Raw genomic sequence first — 19,864 nt, 5'->3', positions numbered from 1 at the left:
TCTCTTTTCATTCTCCAGAGTTCCAGACGTTCTGAGTGCTTGCTTCTGGCAACGAACATGAAACCTTTCGCTTCTGCAAGAGAGAAAATGTCGCCAGATGCGAACAGATTCCTTCCTCCCTTTTCTGTGCAATACCCACCTCGATGCCCTTGCACGTGCACTCGCATTCACAGTGCTGCGTCGCTCGCACGGGAGCAGTACACACGTGTGTGCACGACAGAATAATTGGAATGCATCTTTGGGCCAGGTATCGATGAGAATAGTTCGAGAATTTTAATTGGTCATTGTAGTCGGGGTACACCTGGGACCGATGCAAGTCCTCAGGTATGGGAGCATGCGCCGGAGCAGCGCGTCGCTGCGTCCACTTTCCGCCGGTACTCCAGGGGCCTCCGTCTGGCCATCCCCATCTCCTTGAGATAAATAAATCGATAAATAATAATAGGTTGTCAAATAATCATAATTCATTAAGATTTCCATAAATAAAGATACAAAAGCAGGATGTTGCATTGCAGGGCAGGACAAATTTCATAATAACCCAAAGTAGACATGATGGCAACAAGGGCTGATCATTAGGATCATCAAGCTGTTTGCAAATGAAGCTTCATTAGTTCTGCTTTAATCATCACCGATTAATTTGGATTACGTGCATCCACAATGAAGAGTGATCAAAGAAACGATTTCACAATATCTGAACAAGTTGGAAGCAGACAGTAAAATAAAACACAATTTCTTTTTCTCACTTTTCTAGAAATCGCAGAATGCACGTCAATCTCAGGTCGATTTGATGGTCGCCCTTACGAGACCCTCTCACCACCTCACTCCCCCACATTCAACGCTACAATCTTTTTTTTTTTTGGTGATGGTGAACAATCTATGGTGAACTTTCTAAAGATTGTTTACAGAGTTTATAATAATTGGTCTTCACACAATGGTACAGAGGTAGACTTACCATGAGGGTGGATTCCCACCCAACACGGCGAGATGAACATCAAGCCAGGTCAGCTGGTTTGTGACAGTCATGAGCCAAAAACTGTCAGGGCGACGCCAGAAAAAGGTGCATTTAATTGGTGCCATTAAAGTAGTGCTGGAGTAGTATAGTAGGGTGACATAGCTCCACTCCATAGATGAGACGAGTTGTTCATTTTGTGATAAAAGCACCAAATTTGGCACAGACCTAGTCCAATACATTCTGAACAAATTTGGACATTGGGCCACCTCTAATTTCCACTCTGGAAGCCGTGGTCGCCATTTTACAATATGGCCACCAGCCAGTGGCATAGTTCGGGTATGTAGCGCCCGGGGCGAAAGGTCAATTATAGCACCCCACAGGCACTGGAACTGGAACAGTCAGGAATTGCTCGGAGAGGGCCATCGGAAAGAGTTCCAAGCTTCCCTAACGGGGTTAGCAGCAGATCCCTGCAAGCTGTTCAAAATGAGAATCGATTTCGATTTCGTCATGACCTCCTGAGTTGATTAGGCCAATTAACTACAAAGAATCTGGAAGAATTCTCACGTTTCCGAACACGCACAATGAATGTTAAGGTGTAGAGAACAATTTCATAGATCCTTCCATGGCATGGCATTCTAATTATAAAATAAATAAATAAAAAACAATAACATTGCAACAAAGCATTTATTAACACTAATTATAATATTAATATTAGTACCATTTGGCAAAAAAAAAAAAAAAATCATGACCGTATAATCCCCATCCTGGTCCAAGTAGACCTGGGTTTGGTGAAAGGCAAGTTAATGCTGAAGCAGTACAGCAGGCAGGTGTGCGACAAGACCATGAACAACAATTACATCAAACAAGCATGCAGTGTGGTGTGGTATTTCTATGGCCTAGAGGGCTAGAGCTGATGAGACAGAGCAGCAGAGAAAGGCAAGGAGAAATGATCTCCAAAGGTGAGATGATCTGCCTGTGAAAAACTGAGATGTTTATACCTGGGGAGGGATTTGAACCCAGGTGAGACAGCTTGGAGGTGATTGTGCTACCTCGAGGGTATCTTTCCAATCTAACACACTTGCCGAGGCCGCTCATTATGTTTACCTTTTTGTCCAGACACTTGGAGCACCAGCTCACAGCTCACTTCCCCCCGACACGTGCGTCACGTCCGCACACGTCAACTTGCAGCCATGTTGGAAAACGGAAAAACTTTGGACCTCTGTATCTGAAACCGCACAAAGGAAAAAAATTGAAACTTGGCACATAGCAAGTACTCATGGGGGAATGAGTTTTAGTTTTTTTTATGACGTCATAATTGCACGTGTAGAACTTCACATCCGATCAGTATGAAAAATTTTGAGGGTCATCTCGGGATAAAATGGTCCACAAAATTTTTTTTGATAATGTCATCAGTCACGTGATTCGGCAGACATATTGTTTTTTTGTTTTTTTTTAAACCTTCAAAAATCTTCTCTGAAATGGCTGAACCAGTCATCACTGCCAGCATTTATAAAGTGGCAGTTCTAATTATGTCCCTCATTAATTACATAACACATCAGTACACAAACACCACACAACGAACCATACAAAACAAGTTCTGGCAAGGGTCTGCAATCTCTGATTGCTCATTTTCTTGTTTACTGATTTGTAACAGGTTCAGATGGAAAACCTCACAGTAAATACCTTATTTGTAACTAGTCAAAATATAGTACCTCCAGTAAACATCTTATTAAACCCAGTTGAACTTAGTCTGAAACAGGGTCTGATGGATTTGGTCTCGAATTTTGCGTCCGTGCGTGTGTGCGTCCACAACCATATCTCGGACATGTATAGACCAATTTTATTCGTACTTGGCACAAAGACAACACAAGATGGTACACATACACACATCATTTTGCTTCATCATATGATCCAAGATGGTCGACTGACGGCCATTTTAGTTGTAAAAAAAAATCTGATGTTGAACACGTCCTCAGCCATTTCTCGGACATGCATTTACCAATGTTGTTCAAACTTGGCACACATATAATGAATGATGTCTTACATATGCACATATTTTTTTTCGACATCAGATCCAAGATCGCCGACTTGCGGCCATTTTGTCACTTAAATGTGTCTCCAACCATTTCTCGGCCATGCATGGTCCGATTTTGTTCAAACGTGGCAAAAGCACAGTACATGATGGCATACACTTGCACCTAACTTTATATTGTGATCTGATCAAAGATTGCCGACTGGTAGACTGGCGGCCATTTTATTTGTAAATAAATATGGCTTGCCCTTTCACTTTGTGCAGCAAAATTACTAAAACAATGGGGACTCTGACATTTTATGTCCTTTATCCTTGTTTGTAACTAGTTGAGGTGGAAAAACCTCAGTAAATACCTTATTTTGTAACTAGTTGAAGTATTGACGTCCCATAAACTTCGTGCTTGGGGCGGTTGCCCCATTCGCCCCCTCATCACTCCGCTACTGCCACGGGCAGAATAATTTCTTCCCGTATGTGCAATGATTTCTTACCGTATGATGTGACACTCAATGAATGTCATGAGGAATGCTGTTGAACATCTCATTGTCGGTCAGACACCAGGAATTACCCTTGATCAAACCCTCTACACCATTGTGAAACAGAATCAGTGGAAGTGGCTGGAGGAATATGAAGAAGACCAGTTCGTCATAATGTTTGGTGGTATAAATGACTGCTTTGAAGACCCTTGGTGACTGGTTGCATGGAACTGGCTGGGTTCAAGCACTGGTGCAAGAAGACATCACAACAGTGGGCACTGCTGACTCTTACTTTAAAGCATCACACGTTATTCATACAAGGCGTTGCAAGCTTGCAACTAGACATCCAGAGGTTGAGAAGGAATTTATTGCTGGTAATTTCACAATTCAGAAAACATAACGAGTGCTCTCATCTATTCCCAATGAGCAAGCACACAAATAAAACAATATCTGCATTAAGGCTGATAGGCAGCGTGAACTCAATGGCTGGAAAACAACTTTACAATCAGAAGATGATAAGGGTTCAAAGCAGACATTTGGACACCGTCTAAGCACACATTCCAATAGCACGAGACTCCAGCTTCAAAGGGTCCAGCCAGACTTTCAGACACCAGCATATAATTATTTAATATATGAGGATCCCTTGATATATTTTAATAAGCTAAAGCGAATAATAGATAATTCTATTTAACTGAATAAAGATTAAAGATTATTTGGAAGGCCAGACTGCCTGGGAGAAAGGGGTCTGATGTTTACGTGACAAGCTGGTAACCTTCCAATACAGTAAAGAAATACAAAGCCATTTAAAATGCAAATGGAGACATAGATTCAAAATAGATACATGTTCATAAAGCAGATAAATGTAATAATCATGTGGTATTTGAATCAGACATTTCCCATTTTAGGGTTATAACAATACATTGTGTTATATGCTAAAAACTTTACTTCTCAAGTTAATTATCAATCAAGCTTAATTGGCTGCATTTTTCCTTTTATCATCATACTAAAAATCATTCGGCTAATTTTGGAGAAATCTGTCTCCACAAGCCTTCCTTTTTGTCATAAGACATCATCACAATCAATTCAATTTTATGAATGCTAAAAGTCTAAACAGGCAATCGAATCGAGCATCTCTATTCCCAGGACATCAGCATCCAAGCACAGACCACCGAGCCCGGCCATCCATTATCAAAGTGCGCCAACCAAGTTTCACACTCTTGCTTGCCGATCCATATTTGCTGGAAGGTGGATAGTGATGTAAGGACGGAACCACTGGTCCAGACGGGTTCTTGCGTACTGCGGCGTTGTACTGAGTATCAGGGCCTCGATCCCCTCCTGCATGCAGTTCATGATGCCTGGGTGCATACTGCACCTGCGGAGAGGATGGTGTTGTCTCACCACAATGTTGTACTTCATGACCAGGATCAGTTATTTTTATTTTGTGTCATTCACTGCTGATGGTAATGACTTGGGCATTTAGAAAGCTCATAGCATTTCTCCAACTCGGAAGAAGAGGCAGTCACAAGCATCCCCATTCCAAATTCCAATGCCACATTGCAGAGTCTCTTACCAATGTCTCCCCCCGCTGCCCCCCATCTCATGCTCCGCCATGGCGAATGAGCAACCATGCTTGGTAAAACTTGGTGTAGGACAGAACGTAGGTGGATGAGAGTCGATGGATGAGAGGGGCATCATGTGCAAGATGCCGTTGCCAGGGTCCATCACACCACATGCTGTATATCCGGCGGCATACAGGAGCAGGACGGCTGGGGTGGCCACATCCATGGTTGGAGTGTTGAAAGTCTCAAACGCACACCACCCCCGGAGCATCGTCACTCTGCACATTCTTGAACCATGGTAGCAGATCAACCATGCTATCTATGTCCATGTGCTGATGCATGAAGATTCCATTAGTAATTCCAACCAAGTGGATACAGCATGAAAGGGCAGGAAAGTTTCACTTCTTACAGGAAGCAAACCAATGCTAAAGGCAGCAAGGATGATGATTGCATCAAGGATATCATTTGCCCATGGTCATAGAATATGCTCATCAATAGCCTTCGCACTTTTAAAATTGCAATGTTGTACAGGTAATTGAATTCCTTATCAGGATCCTCAATTTTGCATGGCAACTGTTCGCATAGCAACCATTTCAGCATTAATATCAAGTATTTCCAAAGCAGCAGCCATATCAATGAGTTCATGTGCCACCTTCCAGTTGCCATATAAAGAGAAGGTGGTCATGAAGAATCTTTCAGTCTCGGTAATGGCTCTTTCACGTCGGCTTGGGTTTTGAAATGAAGAATGGGTGAGCAAGCGCATACGAGGTATCCCATCACTTACATATGCCTTGTGTTGGCTTAATGGTTAGAGTGGTAGGCTTGGGATCCGAGGGTTCTGAGTTCAAATCCTGCTTGGCTGTTGAATTAATACCAGGTGGAGTTGACTCAGCCTGTCATCCTTCTGAGGTTGGCAAAATGAGTACCAGTTCCAGTTTTGGCTACCTGGTCACACATCAAATGGTTGTCTGCCTCGGACCAGAGAAAGCACGTGCCCTTCCCATGTTTCACGCACTAACTGGGTGTGATATGGTATCGAGCTTTGCTGGACATGGTAAGAAGACAGCATGGGCAATATGGAAGTTTCTGCCAGAGTTAGCTGACGCATTGCTGACACTGGAATGTGCACCATGTGATATCCCAGACGACACTATGCAGTCTGTCAAGAGGTTTGTCATACTTTTTTTATGACCGAACCAGCAAATGCACAGAAGGGGACAAGGCAAGAAAGAAATTGTTCGCGAGGAAGAACTCTGTGCAGCAAATCCCTCCGACACTTGCAGCACTGGAACAGCATGTGAAGAAAGCAACATATCAGGGTGTTCATGTGTGATCAGTCACTGCTCGCGAATCCTGTACTTCCTTCATCTACCTGCTGGGGCTGAATCAAAGCAGATTAACTGTATGAGCCATACTGGTCAACACTGCCAGAAGCATGCAAATGGTGCTCTGAACTGATCTCCTGTGACTGCAAGAAAGGTTGCACTAAGAACTGCAAGTGCAAGAAAGCATCGCTTCCATGCACTGCACAGACAGTGCTCCTGTAAGGGAGACTGTGCACACTGACTATGTTGTTATTGTTTGTATGATATGTTAGTGTATGTATGTTTATCGGTAAGTTTCCTCTTGAAATCTTGACGGGCTTGGTTTTCATCAATTTTTAAAATATCAAATTTATATAATCATTTATTTAATATTTGTTTCAATTTAATACTATTATCTTTCAGTCGTGGCCATATTGTCGTCGTATATTCAAAAAGGTTCTAACTAACAAAGGTTCAGCTGTCAGAAAGAACCTTTTGATTGTAAGGCAACAATATGTTGTCCCACTTGTCAAATAGACCAGAATACACAACTTTGATTTGAGATGAGTGACATTTTGGCAACTTGGGTCAAGTACGTCAATAAAATGAGTGTGACTTTGGCAGCCATTTTGGAAATGGCTGCCATGGCAGTTTGGGTGATTATCTGCAGTGGCCCAAATCCAGATTTATTCCCAAGGTGTTTGTCTACATGTGTACTAAATTTGGTGCCGTTATCACAAAATGAACAATTGGTTTGCTCTGCTGCTCCACCAGTAGAAACAGCATATAACTAGTGAAATAGTTTTGTGACCTCTTGCAAAGTTAGAAAATTCTGCAGGGATCTCTGATGTTTAACATTTGAATGAGCAGATAACCTTCAATTTTTTTCATATAGGGGGAGTAAGGCAACATTTGATCATGCCGATTTATTCTTAGTAATATGTAGTTGTGAATAAAGTTAATATTTCATTAGATTGCCTGTGATGCAAAATTGTTTTTTTTTCTTTTTTACAGGTATTAAAAATAATGGAGCAATTTACCATCGAGCAGCACATCTTTAATTATGACATGTACATCGAAACAAAGTCACCAAAGAGAGTGCAGAGAGCATTTAAGAGAAGATTCCAAGAATCGCATGTACATGCTTACAAAACAACAAAGGCATTCGTGTGAAAGATGAGAAAGATACTGGTTCATGACAAAACGCGAAGCAGAATAGCATTTGGTTGAACACATACCTCCGCCAGTTTACGTTTTGTCTCCCACCGATAGGCCGGATCCGGTTCCGGATCTTCACCAAAATTTAATCAATTTGTCCTTGTCACACACCGAATCTGTCCCCCAAATTTAGTCCAAATCCGTCCTAAACTCTTTGAGATATCCTATTCACAAACAAACAAACAAACAAACAGGGATGAGAAACATAACATCCATCCACCTTCTGTGGGGGAGGTAATAATCGTGCAAGACAATCTATCAGAAATTTATTTGCATTTAATATGTTGAAGCACTGTTGGCCTTGTGGTAGATACTAGAGAAGTACCCCAGACATTGTAAGTTCAAAATGCTGCTACTGATTCAGATAGTATTTGCATCTACAATGTACGCGATGTCAGTATGAAGAATTTGTATCTGAAGCTCCTGGAAACTAAGCTCATGTCACGAGAATGACCACATGGCTATTTTTTTTTCTTATTTTAAAAGCCAGATGGCAAAATAATGGGCTTCAAGCAGGTCTAATCTGCTTAACTTACTTGTTACGGTCTACATGTGGTACGAGTCAACACTCGTTGACACTCAGTGCCCTCACATCAATGTGGCATGAACATTAAAAACGGTGTTTATAAAAAAAGGCAACACACTCCTGTTCATCATCAAACCCATTTTTTGATTCCCTTGGATGGATGGAGGCAAAAACCTCATAAATCTTCCATCAATGGACAGCGATTGATGTTGCTGAAGTCATTGCCATCTTCATGCTCTTTACAACTTTTACTGCCCTCTATAGGCAACGTTGTCTGGTGAGAAATTACATTTAAAAATGGAGTTACAAACAAAACGGACAGGTTTACCAAACAACCAAAATATTAAATGCACAATGTTCAAAGCAGTCAAATGCAAAAAAATTAACTGAAGAAAAGAAAGGGAAGGAGGAAGTAGGATGTAGCAAGTCAAGGATCAGGAAGGTGAATGGGACATTTCAGCCAGACAAGTTGGACAGGTACCCATCCAGGGAGGGTGCTTCTGAAATCCTTTACGTTGTGTTCAAGTGGCAAGATTTGTAACCAAAGCAAGTTAACGTTGGCTGGCACAAGAACCACAGGAATCACAAAAAATAAGGGACTAACCATTACAGCAACGGTGGTTAAAAATCACACATGATCACAATTCCAGGCAAGCAGATGAAGTTTATTTAAGCAAGGAATCAAAAATTGATATTTATAAGCAACTGTGCATCAACAAAGCATGGCTATCATTATGGAAATTGTTTAAAGAAACCAAACGCTTAAATGTACATGAAAGATTTTTAAAACTCAGAAGTTTGTTTTACAACACATGATGAGAGCATCTAGCTTAAGGGCACAATGCACAAACATCAACTTTCAGAATATGATGTACCAACTATTAGTGCTGCCCAGTTCAAAAAGGTACCGTGTACGTCTGTGGAATCGGGCACCAGAAGCCTGTGTTGCAAAAGCAAAAGGTAGAAGGAAGAGCAACCCAGTTGCCGATTCTTGAAAACAAATTTATCAGGGAAACAACATAGACTGAATATTTGACCCAAGCGGCCTTTAGCAATTGGGGCACCAATGAATCCTGGGAGTTTATGTGTTCCTTCACATTATGACTTTTGCATCTGAACACAACACACAAGAGAATGGGTGTCAAGAGACACACCATAGGAGAGGGACCAACTTTAAGGCTGAAGTCGAGAACAAATAAATAAGTGGACAAATAAAATGCAATCTTACGAACCAAATCGAAAGCAAAACTTCTCCATTGCATTCCACAGCAATTTCCACAGGTATGGATAACAAATACCCCAAAACAAACTGCCAATAAGTAGTTGTAATCCTCTATCCAGATTAGAAATGCTTGGTACACCTGACTGCTACATAATCCTCCTGTAAGGCATCTGTCTCAACAAATTGCAGATCGCTTTTGGGAGGAATTGGTCATCAAATAAAAGTAAAAACATTGTTGGAGAAAAAAAAAAGAAGAAAAAAAAACATTATGATGACGTTTTATGCACACTTTGGAAACCAATCTCAACCCAACAAGCTCTTCAAGTGTCTGTGAGAACCGGCTGCTGTTTGTTATACACATTCCTTTACCTGTGCCGACATTCCCAATGGCCCGATAAAGTCATTGCTATTTCAATAATGCATGTTTTAAGCTCAAAATGTTCATAATTGTGAAGAACAAAAAGAGATCGTTCCTTGTATTTCAGTCATGGTCTTCGGCAGTATCTCCCGGACAATTTGAGGCAAGGTCGTCAGCATCTACCATCAAAAAAAAAAAAAATCAGAAAAAAACTTGGATCAGAATGCACTGCTTTACAACAGCAATACAAGGCCCAATTTGGGATGACAGATAAATAAATAAAAAAGGATTCACTGATTATGGCTGCATGAAGCAATTCAAACTAACAACCAACTCAGTAAGGCCTAAAACAAAATGTTGAGTTTCCTGTAACCCGACCGACCCCAATAATTCCTGCCGATCCCATTTATTTATTTTTTTGCGAAGGTTGACGTCTGGGCAGCCATTTTATGCCCGCTATGCATGACATTACTCTGTGCCATTGTTGACCGCTGTGGTCTCAACAGAGAAAATCAGCAGCTGTTTATTTCAGCTTAGGATCAGAAAGTTTTATCGACATTTTAAAAACATTGCACAACCCACCTGAGACACATCGATGGTGTCTTATTCAAAGTTGGAAAATGGGCCCTGGATAGACATTCTGACTTTGACAGAGGTCATGGCTGCCGTGCAGACATTTGGTGTTCATTTTGTTCACTTAAAGTGCCGATGTGGTCACCAAGACACAAAAGATGTCAGACCCATTAGGTCTAGATTTAACATACTTATGTCTGGCAAAAAATGGCTACCACCAAAAAAAAAATTAAAGGTATGTTGTGAAGAAGAACATGAAGAAACGTATTGTGAACATCGGTCTAAAATCGAAAACAAAGTGGAAATGAATATTTCAAAATAAAGAACTGAATTTCTTGAAAATTATTTTAAGCCAGTTTTGTTACAAAGTAAGAAAAATTACAAGATCTTATCATTATCTCAGTTTCGTATATGCCTTTCATAGACGGTACTGTACTTCGTTGGGGGAGGGGCCTGGTTATACCCTTCAAAGAGAGGGGAGTGTGGAGGGGGAGAAAGTGGAGGGGGAGAAAGTGGAGGAGGAGAAAGTGGAGGGGGAGAAAGTGGAGGGGGAGAAAGTGGAGGGGGAGAAAGTGGAGGGCGAGAAAGTGGAGGGGGAGAAAGTGGAAGGGGACAAAGTGGAGGGGGAGAAAGGCGATAGTGTGTGGAGGGGGAGAAAAGAGGAGAAGGGAGATGGGTATCTGGGAAGGGGGGGGGTGTATAACAATTGCTATATTGGCAGATTATACAGATTAAATTTAAAGTGCATTAGTTGGGGGTGGGTTCTTCTTCTCCTTCTTTTTTTTTTTCTTCTTGCGTATGGCAGCTTGGCTTCCAGATGGCCATCATTTTGTTGGGGTGTGACTGTACCACTGATGCTGTGCCCCTACACCACTACACTGGTACTCATTTCATCAACGTTAGAAGGATGGCAGGCTGAGTCAACCCCACCTGGTGCTAATTCAATGGAACAGGGCTCAAATTCTGCATCCTAAGATCCCAAGCCAGCCACCATAACCATGAAGCCAACACCAGGCTTCGAGGGGGGCAGGTTAAAAGTTATTATTTTGAGGAGTATATAATTCATGGATGCCCCCAAAGGTCGTAATCTATGTTTTTTGTCAACTACAAAGAGTCTAATATCTGAATATACAAGATTTTCAGGGATGATGAATGGGAGATTAGTATTCCTCAATTCCTTCAGATGTCCTGTTTTTTGTTTTTTTTTGTATACCTTGGTCGAGGCTCGTATGAGAGCTAACACACAACTCACAGCAAGGAGGCATGAGACAAGAGGGGCGGGAGTGGAAGGGACAAAACAGTGGGGAACAGACACATTAGGTGAACTGTGGAAGGGAGAGGGATGGGGATGGGACGGGGAACATGGCGAAGAGAAGATGGACATTTCGGGGACTTTCAGGAAGGAAAGCAGGAGAAATGAAGGAAGTGGGCTTGGGTGGATTATCGGGGGTAGAAAAGATCGAGGATTTGGATGGGGGAAGATAAGAGGTGGTGGTGAACAGCTGTTTTGAAAGCCTGGAGGGAAGAATGGGAAAGAATAGAGTGAGGAAGTTTATTCCAAAGGTGGGAAAAAGAGGAATGAAAGAGTGAAGATGAGCAGTGATTCGTGATTTTGGTAGTTTTACCAGAAGGGGTTGTTGGCGGACCTTGAGCGCCCTGTGGAAATGTGGTGGGGACAAATCGCAGAGAGAGCAGGGGGGACAAGGCTGGAGAGGAGTCGGTAGAAGACAGAAAGACCACCGACCAACCTGCGGTGATTGAGTGAGAGGCCCAAAGACTCAGCTTCATTGCGGGAGATGCCGATGATCTTAAATGCCCTGGTTTCGACAGCGTGAAGCCGAGAAAGGTGGGAGGCAGGAGCACCAGCCCAGAGGGGAGAGCAGTACTCCATCAGGCTACGGACAAAAGCTTTGTAAGTGGTCAGGAGCTCAAGAGGGCCGAGGAAGGACTTAGCACGACGGAGGATTCCCAGTCGGCGACTGGCTTTTGAGGCGAGGTTGGAAATGTGACTTTCCCAGGAAAGGTCATGGCAGATAGTGAGACCTAGAAGCTTGAAAGAAAAGACTTCTTCCAGAGGATTGTTGAGAAAGTGGATGGGGGGTTTTGTAAACGGTCCTTTCGAAGAGACATAGTGAGAGTGTGAGATTTGTCTGGATTGAAAGACATGTTCCACGTGTTGGACCAGTTTGTGATTTTATCCAGATCTGCAGTGAGCGAAGAAGCTGCTGCTTGCCGGTCTGAGGGATGACAGATGGTACGGCAGAGGGTGGAGTCATCGGCAAAGAGAAATAGAGGATTTTCCAGAGAGTCCGAGAGATCATTGATGAAAACCAGAAAAAGAACAGGGCCCAGAACGCTACCTTGAGGAACTCCAGCCTGCACAGGAAGAGGGGATGAAAGAACTCCATTTAGGGCCACACGTTGACTGCGACAGGAGAGGAAGTCTGCGAGCCATGAGTGGAGATGGCCTTGAATACCATGGGAAGAGAGTTTGGTGAGTAGGGCAGGGTGCCAGACTGTGTCAAAAGCACGTGATATGTCCAGGGATACGGCTCGGATTTCCTGTCTGGCATTGAGGACCTCCATCCATTGATGGGAGAGCAGAAGCAGCATATCCAGGGTAGAGTGACCTGGTCTGAAACCAAATTGATGATTGGAAATCAAGCCATTGGAGAAGAGGAAGGATTTCATGTCTGAAGCGATGATGGATTCCATCACCTTGCTGATGATTGGGAGAAGGCTGATTGGTCTGTAGTTACAGGGATCTGTTTTTGCACCTTTTTATGCAGGGCAGTGATGTTAGCAGATTTCCAAGCAGATGGCAGATGACCTTGGGCAAATGAGAGGGTGAATAGAACAGAGAGAGGGTGAGCAAGAGCAGAAGAGCAGGCTTTGAGGACACGTGGGCTGATGCCGTCTGGACCGGTTGCAGAATCTGACTCGAGGTTTGAAAGCAAGCTCTCCACCTTGTCAGGAGAAAAGGATACAGAGTCCAGGGACAGTTGGGTGCGACTGGGTAAAGTGGGTAGAGATAGTGATGGGTTTGGGACACAAGATTTAGCTGCAAACACCGAGTTTAGACATTCAGCTTTATCACGTGTGGAATCAGCAGTGCGGCCATTTGAGGTAAGGGAGGGGATGGAGGGGGAACATACACCAGAAACAGATTTGATTAAAAGCCACCAGGATTTTGAGGAGGGAGAGAGGTTTGAGAGTTCAGACTTGAGATGAGAAAGATGTTGTTTTCTGGCTCTCCTGAGGGTAGATACACACTTGTTCCGAGCTTTGTGGAAAGAACTGAGATTGCCCTCAGTTGCGTTTGCTTTCGATGAGGCAAAGGCAAGTTGTTTCAGGACAACTGCCTCGCCACAAGCTTCAGTAAACCAAGGGCGGGAGGAAGGGTAAGACAACTGAACACGAGAGGGGATAAATCTGTGCATGAGGGAGAGCAAGTTTCTTTGAAATAATTCCCAGGATGAGTTGATGTTTGAGAAAGTAGTGATAGGAGACCAGTCTGTAAGTTTGATGGCTGCTCGGAGACCCTGCCAGTCGGCTTGAGTGAAATGCCAGACTCGACGGCGGTGAGGTGGTTCTCTGATAACAGCCAGAGAGATGTCCACTTTAACAAGGACGTGGTCAGAAGAACCAATTGGAGCGAAGGAAGAGCAGCAGATATTGTCAGGGAAATTTGTCAAAATCAGATCCAGAAGAGATGGAGTACCATTGGTTGAGATCCGGGTCGGGAAGTTGACCGATTGAGTCAGTCCCAATGAGTCGCAGAAAGCTTTTGCTGAGGTGCCATGGCAGGTGAGAGAGGTACCCACACCGAGCCAACTGGCGTGATGACAATTGACGTCACCACATAAGAGGAAGAGAGAGTTTGGATGAGAAGATAGAAGATGGTCCATGTTTTCGGATAGTGAGGTGTAGATGGAGTCATCACTGTTCGGTGGACGGTACAGTACACATATAAACATGAGGTGGGAGTGGAGGGAAGCTGTAGCCAGAGGTATTCCTGGGGGTGTGGGGGAGTGAGAGCAGTGCAGGGAGAGTGAGGAATAGAGTCTTTGATGAAGAGAGCAACACCTCCACCAGGACGAGGCTCAGGTCTGTCATACCGTAAGAGGGAGTAACCAGGGAGAGATACTTGGGAGTCAGACACGTCTTGGGAGAGGAAAGTTTCTGTTAGGCAGATAATGTCTGGTTTGTCAGTGGCTCCCTGTATGGAAAGATCTGAAAGGTTTGAGCGAAGGCCCCGGATATTTGAGGTCCACACTTTTAATGAAGAGGATGGGGAGGAGGCTTTGGGTGCAGGAGGTGGAGGGGGAGGGTAGGACAAGGGACGAGGGGGGCAGGTAAGGAGGGTTGCTGAAGGAGTGTGGGGTATTGCAGAATAACGAGGGGAGGGGGCCGAATGAGGAGGAGAAAAGGCTCTGTGGTGCTGGGGGAGAGGGGGGACAAGAGACAAGGAAGAAGGCAGTTGAGGGTTTGAGGAGGTGGAGCGAAGAGATGGATGAGAGTGGGCAGTGGAGGCAGGTAGTGTGGCGGATGAGAGGGGGGGAAACTTTGAGAAGGAAGAGTGAGGGGGATGAAAGGTGGGAGAAAGGTGAGGGGGGAATTTTTGAGAGAGGTGAGAGGGAGGCTTGGAGGGAGAAGAGTGGGATGGTTGCTTTGAGAGTGAGGGGTGAGAGGAGTGAGTTGACACTGAAGTTGGAAAAAAAGATGGTTGATGGAAAGCGAGCATCCATGGCAAACTGTGGTTTTTAAAAGTTTTAGCCATGTTCATGATATGCTGTCTATATCACTGCTGAGATCAGCTTCACTGTTTAAAGGAAACTGAGCAAAGATTCATTCATTCACTCACATCGTTAGTTGGGACGTGGCGATGCCGCTGATGCAGTGTCCCCCTCACCAGTGCACTGGTGCTCATTTTGCCGACCTCGGAAGGATGACAGGCTGAGTCAGCCTCCTGGTGTATTTTAATTCAGCGGCCAACGGGGCTTGAACTCAGGACCCTAGGATCCCAAGCCACCACCCTAACCACTAAGCCAACACCAGGCTAGCAGAGATACTAAATTGGTGTCATTTAATCCTCTGACTTGTGTACACAACACTGTTTTACCCATAATTTTGTATCTCACGATGGACATGTTAAAGTTCATGATTCTATATCTTTTCAACTATCAACATACTGATTGGAAAGATGTAGAATCTGAAATACTGTTCTGCTTCCATTTATACACGTCCAAAAGAAAAAAAAAAAACACCCCAACCCACCTATCCGATTCATTGAGCAGCATGTTACCGGAAACCCAACATTTTTTGGGGGATGGGGTACTAACTATGACAACCTTAAAATATATCAGCGGCAACATGACTGACCATCATAAGAGGTGCCACACCAAACACAGTAGAGATGGCGTGTCCGTAGGTATTCAGTAAGTTTCGCCAACTTCTCATGGCTCTGCAACATTCAAGGCATCAATAGCATTAACATTAACCAAAGCAACACATCAATAACATGACTGATTATTCACAGAATAGATTACCAATGTGTGGTGTGCTCAAACATGCAGAAATGAACCTGGATACGAACCTGCCCACCATTGATAAAGAATAGCCTGAAGGTATGGATCATTAAAGACTGAAGGTAATCTAAATTAAGAACTTGCACAAAATTTCAAATCCAGCACACAGGTATTCACACTGTCATCACCACTGTAGTATGCCTGGGCCTCAAGTCAGACAGTTCATCGATGGTAAATTTGTCATTATAGACGCAACACTTTTCTTCGAGTTACCTTCTCCTTCTTCTTTAACAGCCACAATTATTCAGACGTTCATGTGGGGTTCGCTGGGGGAAGCTTGGCCCAAGTCTTTCACAAACCGGCTGGCCAGTCCTGACATTCAACTAAGGTGAGGACAGGAATTTCTAATTTGTTCATGGTGCTGGCAATACCTCGCCGTCTCTTCACGAAAGCACACCGTGGGATCTTTACCGTCCACCAAGTAATGCCGGCAAACAGGATGCCTGTCTAACATCCATATATCTCAAAAAAGATTATCATTTAGTGTGCAAACTGTGGCAACTGGTTTGCATCATGGCATGGAGCGCGATTGTGCCGCTGATGCAGTGTCCCCTGCAGGTGAGAGCAGGAATATGTAATTTGTTCATGGTGCCAGAGATAACTCACCTCCTCTTCAGGAAGGACACCATGACATCTTTAACATCCACCAACTAATGCCAGCAGATGGGTCACCCGGTTTAACACCCAAGTGAAACACCAGGGTGACAGTTTATAGCTGGGCTGAGATCCGAACCCAGGCCAAACAGCTGAGAGGCAGGTGTGCATTACTCTCGGCTATCCTACCAGAACATCAAAACAAATGAAATGCATATTCATGGTAGCATCGCACTGATTATTGCAGCAGCATTCTATACAATGCTACTGGATTTATTCACATTTTTCTTCATACAATAGTTAGCTGCTGGGCATTCAACACGTATGAAAAAGCCATCACATTTAACCCATTTTAGCCCAGTTGCAGTGGCTTCCATTATTTCCTAACAATTTTAATGTTTTCATAATTCCAATGACACAACACGGATTGGCTCCTGCCGACTTAGATATCCTCATCTACTGGTACCTTGTCTTCACTATGCTCAGCAAATGAACACCTAGAATAAGTCTGAATTCACATGGTGATATTTTTATATACTAGTGCGGGCCCGTAGGTGCGTAAACAACGACTGGATTTTTCACCCCCCCTTTCACCCCCCCCAACTCTTTCGCCCCCTCCTCTCTCCCCCTCTCTCGTGCCAGTACCCTCTCTCGTGGGTGAGGCGTGCCAGTATGTGCAGCTTCGTTCCTTCGCTCTCGTAAATGACGACTGGATTGGGGCATTTTTTCAATTAGATCGGACCAACCGTATCATAAATGGCCATAACTTGGGAAACACCTGGGAAACACACTCAGGTCCCCAGCGTCAATTGTGACGTCTTATCAAACGAAGAAGAAGAAGAATTGTGACGCCCCCTCTCTCTCGCTCCCCCCTAGTCTCACCCCTCCTCTCTCGCCCCTCTCTCTCGCCCCCACTCTCACCCCCCCTCTCTCGCCCTCCTCTCTCGCCCCTCTCTCTCGCCCCCACTCTCAAACCTTTATATCAAACCCTGAAAAGGCACATCCGCGGGTCCCCAGCAATATTCCTGGCAAGTTTCAATCAGATCGGACCGTCAATCATGCAAAAAAAATAAAAATAATAAAAATAATAAATAAATAAACATTAATTGTGACGTCATTCGTGACGTCATAGCACCGTGTCTTGTCATTGGTCGACAGATAAATGGCCGTAACTTGGGAACCGCTTATCCGATTAATATCAAACCTTGAAAAGGCACATCCGCGGGTTCCCCAGCAATATTCCTCGCAAGTTTCAATCAGATCGGACCGTCAATCGTGCAAAAAAATGTAAAAAAAAAAAAAAGCATTCTTTGTGACGTCATTCGTGACGTCACAAAGAATGTGTGACGACACCGCTGGTGTCGCTATCATACCGGTATCGTTTTCACACCCGTATGATCATCACGGATCACCAATTTAGCACAGGCTTTCTAAAGCACACCCAATTCACATGGAAAAACAAATTGGCAATTGCTTTAAAACCAGCCATGAGGGCAAAGAAAAACGCGATTGCTTGTACGGAGCTGATGAGTTCGGATGCTGAGGTTTAAAAGTTAAAACCTACTGGACTTACTTCCTGGTATGTCTTGACGTCATACGTTTAACTGTTCCAGTTTCATGTTCATCTGAGATGCCGAGTGCATCAAAGCTTTTTAAATCATGCATGGTATTTAAAGATTGTAAATACCTTTCTTTGATTTGTTGGTGATGTACCGTATTTTTTCGGTACACCGGTATATTCAGAATTCCAATTCCGGTATATCAATATAAAAAATTATATCGTTATAACCGGTATGTCGATGTATCACTGGATGCTATATGGTGGGCAGGTTGGAAGTGGTGGAGGTATGCGCTCTCAAAAATTATGACACAACTTGGTGGATGAGTTAGTTACGTGAAAAGAATAAGCTGATTACATTTTGATTCAGGTCCAAATCCAGATCCGGCCTATCAGTGGGATACAAAATGTAAATGTTCATCCTGATATAAATGAGGTATTCGCTCTACCGAGTGCCGTTATTGTCATTCATGTTTCTCTTTTATAAACTTTAAAATTGTTTATATTTCTTTTTAAGGGTGAAATTTTGATGCGGAATAGCATGGCATGAGTAATTAGAAAGTCGTTTTGTACTGAACACCCTCACAAAATGGGATTCAGATGGAAAAAAGATTTTTAGCAACCATATCCAATTTGAAGTGTGCATTTACATTTGGTTCGTCGTTTTCTTCTTCCTCTTTCTCCTCATCATCATCATCCTTCTCCGACTTCTCATCCTCCTCCCGATCCTCCTTTTCTTCTTCCTCACTTTCCTCCTCTTTCTTCTTTTCTTGTACCCAAAACCAAGCGTCCACAGGGCAATTTACTCCCTGCAATATATCCAGCACAGTCCATTTGTCAATATGTACATCAGTTAAGTTAAAGTACCATGTCCAGAACTTTTCACATCTGTATAAAAATAAGATGCAACAAGATGGAATGGTGTACAGGGAGTCCATAAAGTCCTTGTGCAACTTTGAACTTTTATAACTTTTTTACAGTTGATAGCATCTCAAAGGAAGCAATCAATAGTCGTGCCTTTACTGAAGGAAACCTTACCAATGCTTGACAAATTGAGAGCAATCACATTAACCGATCATTTTGCAAAGCTTGCAGAGTTATCTGTGTATCAATGGCTTGTGGCCGACATCGATCCTAACATTGACACTCAACAATTTGGAAAGCATGCAGGTGTGTCTTCAATTCATTATCTTGTGCAATTGGTAGAATTCCTGAATGCTTGTGCTGAGACATCTGGTTCAATTTCTACTCTTGTTTTGACCGATTTTGCCAAAGCCTTTGTACTTGGTAGACCATACAATAGCGATTAACAAACTGCATACAATACGAGCAAGACCTTCTTTGATCCAATGGGTGTGCAGCTTTCTTTCACACCAGGTTCAGCAGGTACGGCATAAGGGATAACTTTCTATACTCTCAACCTTCAACAGTAACAGGTGGTGCCCCACAAGGAACATGTCTGGGGTCGCTCATTTTTTTGGCTGTCATCAATGATGCCCTTCAATCATCTAACATCAGCAGATGGAAATACATGGATGATTTAACATTGGCAGCGCCCCGTCAAAAAAATTCACCATTTACCCTCCATTCAGTCCTCATGCAATTTGAACAGTGGAGTACAGATTCCAAGATGCAACTAAACCACGCTAAGTCTCAGGTCATGCGGGCTTGTTTCACTCGCTGTCTGCTCCTTCCATTGCAGATCCAACTAAATAATGTCCAATTACAGGAAAATTAGCAGGTTAAATTACTGGGTGTTGTAATTAGCAATGACCTCAAGTGGGTTAATCACGTAAACTTAATCACCTCAAAAGGTTTTAAGAAAGTTGTGCTTGCTTCGATTATTAAAGAGGTTCCATATAAAAATAGAAGATCTGATCACGGTGTATACATCTTAAATCAGACCTAAG

At 43.3% G+C, this 19,864-nt stretch overlaps 1 protein-coding gene across 1 annotated transcript in view; it reads right to left on the bottom strand.

Annotated features, from left to right (window-relative positions):
• Positions 1-8,705: 8,705 nt before the first annotated feature.
• The window catches only part of GPATCH11 (G-patch domain containing 11), a 43,603-nt gene continuing 32,444 nt past the window's right edge, over positions 8,706-19,864 (bottom strand). Inside the window, exons 6-8 of the mRNA XM_085857808.1 lie at positions 18,605-18,763; positions 15,597-15,678; positions 8,706-9,820 (exon numbers count right to left, since the gene is read on the bottom strand). Coding sequence (XP_085713934.1) covers positions 9,765-9,820; positions 15,597-15,678; positions 18,605-18,763 — 297 coding nt within the window. The 3' untranslated portion in view covers positions 8,706-9,764. The remainder of the gene's footprint in view (positions 9,821-15,596; positions 15,679-18,604; positions 18,764-19,864) is intronic.

Source organism: Eptatretus burgeri, chromosome 15 (genome assembly GCF_056783735.1).
Source record: "Eptatretus burgeri isolate ZD-2024b chromosome 15, Ebu_testis_v1, whole genome shotgun sequence".
Taxonomy (NCBI): Eukaryota; Metazoa; Chordata; class Myxini; order Myxiniformes; family Myxinidae; genus Eptatretus; species Eptatretus burgeri.
Note: the sequence above shows the minus strand (reverse complement) of the source record. Positions and strands in the feature narration are given on the sequence as shown.